Consider the following 10,388-nt stretch of genomic DNA (forward strand, 5'->3'; position numbering starts at 1 on the left):
AACAATTTTTTTCTCTCTGGGGCCCTGCTCTCTTAATCCAGAATGCGGACATCCTGCATCCCTAGTTTTCGCTCCTGTATACAAATCCTGTACTCTCTCACCGAGTCCTACCTATGTGCAGTGCTGAATTTACGTATAAGCTAAACAAGCTATAGCTTAGGGCCCCACTCTCTTGGGGTCCCCCAAAAAATTCACAGGAAAAAAAATCCTGGATGTACATTTCCAAATATAAGATAAACACCAAATAAAATAAAACCTACATACAGCAAGAATGTTTTGTGCTGCGTAGGCCCCTATGATGTAAGTAATGGGCCCCACCTGCTAGCCTGCTCCCTAAAATATCACTGGTTTGCTCATTTCTATATATAGGGTGCCTACATTCTGCATGGACCGGTTGCATGGCAACATGTAGCATGCAGACTGCAGTGCAGCACAGTTGAATGTAGGTCAAGCTGTTGCAAATGTAAAGGGACTCCTGACCATTATCTAATATTAAAGAGTGCTTGTAGACTGGTGATCAGGCAGCATAGACTAAGGGTCTAGGTCTTATGCCTACTGACTGATTTCATGTAATACATAATTTATTTATTTTGATCCCATTATAAAATTATTTTAGAAAAACATTCATCTTTATTATTTAGTAGGCCTATATACTAGTACAGTTCCCTATTACCCCCACTTGCTACTATAATACTATATATAAATATTACAATTAAATTAAATATTTCACTTACTTATAAAGGGCCCCATTACCTTCAGAACTTAGGGCCTCATCAGACCTAAATTTGGCCCTGCCTACATGGAATAACTATAACCTTAACTCAGAAATCTGTACCGTTCTCGGTGCCCGAGGTGGGAGCCCTAACAGATCTCCCAATGCTCTACTGCTTGGTCAAGCAGGAACAGTGCAAACCGGGCTGCCCCTTTACATGCGGCTGAGTCAGTTTCTGAAACCTGAACCTGTAATCCATATTGAGGGCACCTAATAATCCAAAGGAGCACAGCTTCTTTTGCAATCCGCATTCGGCCACAACCCTCTCCATTTCAGTTCCCCTGCAGGCTGCTCTTGGAGGGCAGTTGTTTTTTTGGGGGGGAAGGTTTGCCCTCTTCTTCGTTTATGCTAACGTTTCCTTTTGACACCTGCCTGCAGGGTATGTCGGAGCTGCCACTGTTGGTGCCGCCGCTTGGTGGTTCCTGTACGCTGAAGACGGACCTGCCGTGACCTACTACCAGTTGGTGAGCTTGAACTTCTGGCTGCTCCACTGGAAGTGAACTGCGGGGTGGCAAGATTGGTGGTATTCTACAACATGCCCTGTTTTAATCCTCTTCCCCGCTTTCTCCTTCTGTCCCCCAGTCTCATTTCATGCAGTGCACAGAACACAACCCTGACTTTGAAGGTTTGGAATGTGAGATCTTTGAGTCCTCTGTCCCAATGACCATGGCTTTGTCCGTCCTGGTCACCATTGAGATGTGCAATGCGCTCAACAGGTAAGCGTGCCCGTGAGAGTCAATCTTCAGCATTACTCACATAGCGCTGCCTTGGAGGTTCTTCAGAGGCACCCTCCCTAGTCTCATCCCCAGATACCCTGCTTCCTGGCCAGGGCTGTGGTTCCAGGACTGTGATTCCATTCATCTCGAAAAAAATGACATCTTGCATACAGAAGAGCCAGCAATTGGCTGATCTTTAAAGAACCAGTGTCTATTGATTTATTTTGACTGATGACTTAAGTGTTGGGTTTTCCCTGTCTCCCGCCCCATGGTAACTTCACCCTGCTTCTCTGTCCTACACAGCCTGTCAGAGAACCAGTCCTTGGTTCGGATGCCCCCCTGGGTGAATATCTGGCTTCTGGGATCCATCTGCCTCTCCATGTCTCTGCACTTTGTCATCCTCTACGTTGACCCTCTGCCAGTAAGTGTTGTTCAAGCACAGCTTGACTTCCTTGCCAACTTCAGGATCAGTTCACTTCCTCTATGCCTTCTCATCACCACCCGATTGCTCATTCTTTGATCGCTGGCAGATAATTGTGTGAAAGGTTACGTTGAAAAGCACTGGCATTGTGCTGTGTTTGGTGATATAGAACTGTTTGCCCTTCATGCTTAAAATTGGGAGAGCAACCCCCGCTTAAATCTATGACACTTACTTTTGAGCAGACTGGTATAGGATTCCACTGTTTATTAGTTGCACTTAGTTTCCATAGAAAACAGCACTTGAGTTAAGGCATCATGAGTAACTTCTCCCACGGATTTCGATGGTGGCAAAGGCTTCAGTTCTAACTCTTCTTACCTGAGAGTAAGCCCCATTGTATTCAGTAGGGCTTCCTTCTGAGTAGACAAGGTTAGGATTGCACTGTTAGTCTGGACCCAGCCCATGATAGCTAATTTTTAGGGGTCTGGATTGTTGTTCTTTACATTTTCACACCCATTTATGATTTTTTTAAATCCTCATGAAAATTCATCATTTTAAGGTGAATTTCTCCAAATATACACATTTTTTGTGTTCAATTTTGCCTTATACATGTTTGTACAAAGCATATTTTCCTAACATTTACATTTTCCTTAATAGAATGCATTTCGGCGTGTTGTTTTCACTAACACATGCATTTCTATGGACACTCCACATTAGTCTATGTGTTTTAGTAAAAGTTACCGTACTTGCCTGGAGAAGTGCATTGCAAAATTCAGAGAAATAATGGTTGTGTTTCAGTTCACCTGTTGTTTCAGGAAGTGCAGGTTAGGTAGATTTGCCTTTAAGTGTGAACTGAATCGCATTTCTCCCTGCAACCCCAGCAAACACTGACCTCTCCCTTTGCTCTTGCTCTTCCCAGATGATCTTCAAACTCACCCACTTGGATATGCACCATTGGATGGTGGTGCTGAAGATATCCTTGCCTGTCATCTTACTGGATGAGCTGCTCAAATTCATTGCCCGGAACTACCTGGAGCGTAAGCCATCCTCCCCTCCCTTCTCCTGGGTTGGTCTCAATCCTTGCCCCCACCCCACCCCTTTCCAAGCCTTCTCTTCCTCCAGCCTATTTAAGGGAGTCAGGAGCACCAGATGAAAAGCACCGGGGGGGGGGGCATCACTGTGGTGAGAAGAGAAGAAACTGAATGTCCTTCCCTGCTGACCTTTTCTGTCCCAATTCCTTCCTGTCTTCTTCCTCTCACCCTCCTCCATCTCCATGTGCACCCATCCAGGGCAACTCACGTTAGATGTTAGATCCAAGGCTGGGGAAATTTTAGGTGCTTGTTCATTCAGGGTTCTCCTCCCAGATGATCACTTTCAATGCTGCCTTCTAAGAACTGAAATAGCCTCTCAGTGCTGTTTGTAACCAGGCGCTTGAAAATGGGGTGTTTCTGGTAGAGGCAACAGCAGATGCATGCTCTATAGGGGATACAGGTGCCTAGAAGTGCCTGGATATTGAGGTTGTCTTGTGACTTCTGAGAATGGAGCACACTCCACTGGGTTGGAATCGGTGGAGGAAGGTGAGATGGGAAATGCCCAGGATTACTGGGTCTTCCCCAAGAATTTGTAAGTTAATGTGAATGACAGAGGAGAACCAGGACTCCTCTTCCATATCCAGTGCCCCTAAATCAGCTTTCCATGACCTAGTGCCCTTCAGATGTTTTGGACCATAATTCCCACCAGCCTCAGACAACACTGCCAGTGGCCAGGGATGATGGGAGTTGTAGTCCAGCAGCATCTGAAGGGCACAAGATTGGAGAAGGCTGCCTTAAGTAGTCTTTTATGGGTTGCCATCATTCCATTCCATTCCATTCCATTCCATTTCACCCATCCAGACTAATCATCTTATCTTCTCCTTGCCCACCTTCTCCCTAACGTCTATTAACTCTAATTTCTTTTATCCTTTCCCTCTTGTAGCATAGACTCCTTCCCCCTCTATTCTCCTGTATCCTGCCTCCCAGGTATCTTACCACCCTTGACAGCATGCCTTGCTTGTCCTCTCGGCTGCTCCATCCTATCTGTCTGTTCATCCATGTGGGAAGATTTGCAATATCTGTGGGGAGCTGGCGGGAAAGTGTCTCTTCTTTGCTTGAACAGTCTCTTTGCTGCATCTGGAATTGTCCAGGGAACTGGGACCCAGCTGCTTGGCTGGTGGGTCAGGAGAAAATCCTGCCCCAAAAAGAGGACCGCTTGTTAACTTTTGACTGCTCCAGGAAACATTCTCTTTTCACTGAAATAAACGAATTTTAATTATATTCACTATTCAGTTAAGAGGAGGCAATAATTAGCATTCAGTCAGTATTTAAAATTATGAAATATAATTAACAATAATTTGTGGACATGAATTTGGTCAGCGTGGGCCTAAACCCTCATGCAAGTCAAGGTTGCTACTTAGCTAGTTTCTAGCTGGCAATTTGGCTGAGATGTAGGTGTTTTAAATACTCGGGCTCTATTTATTTTAACAAACTATCCAAGTGGTTTTCAAGCTAAATACCTTGAGGAAATCTGCATTGACTCACCTGCCAAGGAACCCTGTGCATTGCAGAGGATTGTGGGACATGTTCTAGAACTGACTGTGTTTCTCCATAGCTCAGTTTACGGAGCACGAGACTCTTAATCTCAGGGTTGTGGTTTTGAGCCCCACGTTGGGTGAAATATCTCTGCATGGCAAGGAGGTGGACTAAATGATCCTCATGGTCCCTTCCAACTCTACTGTTCTATAATTCTCTGATAAGTTTTTGACTCATAGGTCAGAGCCTGACATAAGCTAAGTTGCACCAGTGGTTCCACAATATATCAATTGTAATTTGGTGTGGATACTACACCAGTTTTCTACGCATATCATCCATGAATCCCCCTGAAAATAGCAACAGTCTAGAGGTGCCCTGAGAAGCCTTCCTGGAACACAATTTGAAAACCACTAAACTCTTTTATAGGGCCATTAAAAAAAAAAAAGTGGCAACCTTTCATGCCAATAATAACATGTTAAAGCTGTTTAATCCCTTTAGGTTTTTTGAGCCCTGCATTCTAAATTCCAAATTCTAAATTGGAATGCATTTGCTGAAAACTTGAACACTGAACAATACAATTGCAGGCATGATTGTTAGCACCGGATCCTCTTTGGGCCCCATCAGTTCCCAGGAGCTGCCTTTTTCCACCTTCTGCACGCACCCAAATAAGCCCATTTGGCCTCAACACTTGAGAGATAGTCATGGCTTTAACTTGGGTGCATACAGAACGAGGAAGGTCTTTCAGCCCCATCTGCTCATCGTCAGCTCTCCATGGCTGTGCCTCAGCTGCCTTCACTGCCCACTGCTAGTTGCCCCATGTCGTGCCTGGCCAGTCTCTCATGGACAATCGCTTGGCCCCATCTTTCCTGGAAGGGATGGGGTGGTCTGAGCTCAGGGCTGTCCCCTTCACTGGACCTGCTGCTCTTGCTCTTGCTTGTTTCTACACAAATGGTGGGATGAGGTTGGCTAGGCAAGGAACGTAAAGCGGAGGTGCTTTTGGTGGGGTGAGCTTTCCTCTGCTGGGGGTTCCTCACAGTGTGGCTGGCATGCGTGGATCCAGGTGAGTGAATATCTCACAAGGTCTTGCTCAGTCCTGTTAACCCCCTGCCATTCTCTCTAAGGCGCTAAAGCCCTATGAGTACTTTCCAGAAACCAAGTCCCACTGAATCTGTAGGGTTTACTTCTCCTGAGTGGACACAGACTGTAATCAGGCCAAACTAGACATGACCAAAGCTCCCCATCCTATTGCACTCATACTGCTAATGCCAGGGCTTAGGGTGCTGGCCGTTAACACATTTGCAGGACAATTTGAGGGGTTGAGTAGGAGAATTTGTAGGGGTGGTGTGGTTAAGCCTTCCTGGCCTATTTATTTTCTCTTGCAAATGCCACACACTCCCAAGAAGTTTTAATTCCCCCTCTCACCCCTTAGCTGGGCTCCAGGGGTATGTGGGCCTCGTTTGGAGAGGAAACTGGCCTTGCGGGGTTGGGAGTGGCTCAGTAGCAGATAAACACGGCTCCCTTCTCCCTGTCCTACCCTGTTAGTGTCCCCTTGGCCCTGCATTTATGGGCTGGGAGGATCATACCTTTGTTGGGAGGTGACATCTAATTTGTTTAGTTTAGAGAAATTAACATGGGGCTCAAACGCTCTGTGCTATCATGTCCACGTGAAATGTTACTGAGTCCTCTCAAATTGGGTGGAGCAATGGCTTCTGGTAAGGAGGAGGACATCTGCCATCCAACTTTATATCTGACAAGACCCTTGAGTCTGTGTGCCAGGCAGAAATTCAACAGGTGGGCCTTTCCCAAAGAATGATGCAGAAATCTGCAGCCGATGAATTTCTGCCTATTGTTATCTGTTCAAGGCAGAGGAGGGATAGAGGCATTAGGTCTACTCATATGTCCATCTGCTTGCTTGCTCAAGACCTTTCCGCTGCTTATCTTAGAGCATCTGACTAGAATGATAAGTGAGGCAAGCCACTGTGGCTGGGTATTATTTCCCACATTGTGAAGCTCCAGCCGTATAGCCTGATTTTGGCAAGGGCCTGCTGTTCGAGGTTGTCCATGTTACTGCTGTGGGGAATCTGGAACTCGTCTCTGCCCCTCACTCTCTCTTCTGTCCTCCCCACCCCCCCACCCCTTTTACAGAGAATTTAGACGAAAGGATGAAGAAGTGAATCGCTGAGTCACCGCGGAAATAACCTCTTCAACAAAATCGTGAAGATATACCCACTCCCCTCACTCCTCAGCCATGTCTGCTGCTCCCACCCCTGCTTCTTCTCTGCCCTCCCATTATTTAATAGCCAATTTCTTCCCCACAAACCCTCCGTACCTCCTTTTCATTGGGGACTTACCAGTGTGGGCCACAGAACTGGCACCTGCCATGCCGTGTTCCCTGCCAGCTTCCCCACCCCCCAAAAACACCACTAGCTACTTGGCTTCTGTACATTTTGAGCCACCTGCCCACCCCTTGCCCTGCTCTCTCTCTCTTTCTTTCTTTCTTTCTTTCTTTCTCTCTCTCTCTCTCTCTCTCTCACACACACACACACTCTACCCCCCCCCCCCCGCTTTCTGCATTAGTGCCCACACGAACTACGTTCGTTCCCCCCTCTTCACACGACAAGAACCCACCTCAAGCCAGGGGTTGGATTTTTTAATGCACACATAAAACAGAAGGAAACATTTTGTTAGGGAAAACAAACAAAACAAGTGAGACTCCTCAACTTGGAGGAAATGAAGAGATTCTTCTAGCTGCTTATTTATTGATATTAAAGAATAAACTCTTAACTGTTTCGAATGCTTCTGGCTTTTCTTTCATTGCTTTGGTCAAATGGTTTGTGTGGGGGGAGAGAGGCACTGAAGCTGTTTTTTACAGAAAGTCGCTTAGTTCCTTGGAGCTTGGTTGCAGCTCTCTGGCCTCATCCACATTTACATTTTGTCCCATGTTTTCTAGGCACAGGCCTGTGCTTGAAAACACTGTGTCTGAGCACACACACCCCCAGCGTTTTCCCTGCAAAAACCCACTCTTTAATGCTGAATTGGAACAAATGCAATTCGGGTTTTCTATAGTTTGCCCTCTGATTCAGTGGTAAAGACGTGGGAAGTCACTGATCAAGCATTTTCGTTCATACAAACATTGCTAAGCAAGCATCGTATCTAATACTTCACCATAAGTAAGCAAAGTGTCCTGTCAAATCCTTGGCAAAAGCGATGACTCTTCATCCTGGAAACAAACAGGGGGAATTACTTCCTCAACCGTTGTGCTTTACAGAAAACGCACGTGTTCTAACTGGAAGTGACAGGTTTCAGTCTGTCTGGAACAAGGGCAAGGAGTTACCAAACTGGTTGCTTTTGCAGATCATGGGTTATTTTAAGTTCCATTTTCTATTCCTAAGAGTTTGCATCCTTTGAGTCAGGCAAATAATAGTTAGCAGAAAGAAGAGCTGAGCAAATTAGATTCTCAGTCCCTTTTGGGCTAATGCTGATGCGTACATATGTACACCTATACGTACATTTACATGTATATTTCATCTATAGTTCCAGACCGGAAATTCTGGATGTGTGGCAACCCTATATAAACAGGAATTTAAAATGACGTAAATAATGGTTTAGAACCGATATTAAAGTGCATAAGAAGAGAACGCAACATATAAAAAAAAGAAACAGCAACATGACATTAAAAATACGACTGCATCTAGTAGCCTTAACGAGGCTACCCACACCACCCACTGAGCCTTTACAAATAACCATGTCTTCCTGCCAAAAGTGGTTGAGCCAGGCAGAGCACTTCCAGGAAGGCAACCTAAGAGATGCTGTCTTGGGGGGGGGGGCACTCAGCTGAGCCCCTGGCACGTGTGTGACAAGGCACTGCAATCCCCTCTGAGAGAAAAACTAAAAGGAGAGGCTTCAGGAAGAAGCGCACAGCTGACGGAAGGGTTCAGCTTCTGCCTCCTGCCTGCCTTCTGCTATGTTGAACGGCCTCCTGTTTCATGATCTCGGTTGCTCTGGGTGCCACATCATGTCTGGTTTCAGCCTCAGTTCCTGACTGTTAGAGCTGTGCCCACACGTTCGTTCGCTCCAGCTGCAGAGAAAGCTCGTGAACCACAGGCCCCTGAGGACAGAGGGTTAACTTATTTATACCACAAGGATGCATGCCTGTGAGAATGCAAGGGCTTTGCTGGGTTGCCCCTGCAGTTGTGCCCCTTCTCTCCTATTTCCACTGGTTCCACTAGTTCAAATAGAAGTAGGGCTGTCAGAGTTGTGTTAGTCACGTGACCTGCTTTGCCTGCAACTCCTGTTACTCTTAGGTGCGGCGGTGGACATTTGTTGTTGTTGCTATCATTATTATTATTATTATTACTATTATTATTACCTACCCTTCACACTAAGGACTCAAGGCACGTTACATCAATTAAAGCATGATATTAAGAACAGTTTAAAACCACTTACAAGCACAGAAATAAGGTGGGTCTTTATACAAGTCATGTGTCAAAAGCTAGGGTAAAGAGGTATGTCAGCTGCCACCAGAATAGGGAGGGGCAAACCTATCAGTTTCAATTTCTCTCAGTTTCTCATTTTTCCAATCTTAATTTCATTTTTTTTTTACATTTTTTATTTGTGATTTTCAGTTATATACATTTCAATAGTTTTACAGTCGTTTTAACATTTCAAAACTTGACTTCTTTCCTCCTCTGTCTGCAGTTCCTTAAATTTATCGTTTCCTGCATATTCTAAATGAACTTAACTTATTCTTTTATTCATCTAATTTAATTATTTACTCTTATGAAACTGCAGGTTATTACAATAATCCTGCCAGTGTCCCTATCTGGTTACAATTTATTTGTACATATTCAATAAACCATTATTTTATAAAGCTGCCCCTCACAGCAATCGGGCCACTCAGGACAAGTGGTCTCCATCGTCCACCATTGCCTGCAGCTGGCAGGCAATATAACAGGAAGACCCAGCCCAATGGCCTTTATGGTCTTTATATTGGACCTGGAGACTCCAATAGAGAGCATCCATGTCAAGAAGGAAGGCAAGTGGACACCCTATCAAATGACAAGGCAGGAGCTACACGGAGCAGGGCCTTTCCACGGGTGGTCCCACAGGCTCGCTCTTTCCAGAACTGCTCTCTTTTGGCCTGTATTTTGGAGCTTTATAATCTAGGAAGATTTTGGAATAACAGGTTGACAAGTCTTACCAGTTGCTGACGTATGAACGGATTTGATTTGCTGTTATTCTGGGTTCCTCGTGCACCAGGGTTTACACCAGTGTAATAGAATTGGGCAGGACAAAAGAAGGGATACCATTTATGAGCTTTCTCCATTATCTGCACAGTAGGGGGTGTTCTGTCAACAGTACAAAGGCTAAGCTGAAGCATTTCCTGCTGATTACCTGCTTTCAGCTATAGGGGTCGCTGTTTGGTAGTACCCAATTGGTTAGCTGTCAGATCCTAGAGCTCCCTATTGGTGGCTCTTAGGTAATTCCAAAAATACAGAGTCCATTAATAAAACACAGTGTTCATTCATAAAGCAGTAACATAAATCTCCATTGCTACATATTGGGTGTGTATTTCAGCGGTTGAACGTACAGCTTTATGCCATGCTGTAGTGTAGCGCTTATGCGACTGTGAATAAAAGGTGGCTGGGCTCATCATCCTGGGGTTTGGCAGGGGAGAGGTGACAAAACTGATTTCCAGTAAGTGACCCCCTTTATTTCCATTACAAGTCCCTGAGTCTGTACTCTGAATAGTGACATCAGGGACCTAGAAGGTGCACGGCTTGTCAGTCCAACCCCTGCACAGACTCATCAGGGCTGATCTTAAGGAAATTGGAACAATTGGGCCAAATTGGGCCCTGAGGGCCGCTCCTAAGAGAGCCCCCACACCAGGGCAATCTAGATGGATTTTATTTACC

The 10,388-nt window shown here is 45.4% G+C and overlaps 1 protein-coding gene across 4 annotated transcripts in view; it reads left to right on the forward strand.

Annotated features, from left to right (window-relative positions):
- The window catches only part of ATP2A1 (ATPase sarcoplasmic/endoplasmic reticulum Ca2+ transporting 1), a 31,192-nt gene extending 23,928 nt beyond the window's left edge, over positions 1 to 7,264 (forward strand). For 2 of the 4 annotated variants that reach the window (XM_083708037.1, XM_083708039.1), the window contains 6 exons: positions 1,151 to 1,236; positions 1,355 to 1,488; positions 1,792 to 1,909; positions 2,826 to 2,943; positions 3,881 to 3,924; positions 6,619 to 7,264. In XM_083708037.1, the coding sequence (XP_083564163.1) occupies positions 1,151 to 1,236; positions 1,355 to 1,488; positions 1,792 to 1,909; positions 2,826 to 2,943; positions 3,881 to 3,885 (461 nt within the window). In that variant the 3' untranslated portion in view covers positions 3,886 to 3,924; positions 6,619 to 7,264. The remainder of the gene's footprint in view (positions 1 to 1,150; positions 1,237 to 1,354; positions 1,489 to 1,791; positions 1,910 to 2,825; positions 2,944 to 3,880; positions 3,925 to 6,618) is intronic. The other 2 variants (XM_083708036.1, XM_083708038.1) reach the window with 1 other exon arrangement.
- The last annotated feature ends 3,124 nt before the right edge of the window (positions 7,265 to 10,388 follow it).

This window comes from Podarcis gaigeae (genome assembly GCF_964106915.1).
Source record: "Podarcis gaigeae genome assembly, chromosome: 13".
NCBI classification, from domain to species: Eukaryota; Metazoa; Chordata; class Lepidosauria; order Squamata; family Lacertidae; genus Podarcis; species Podarcis gaigeae.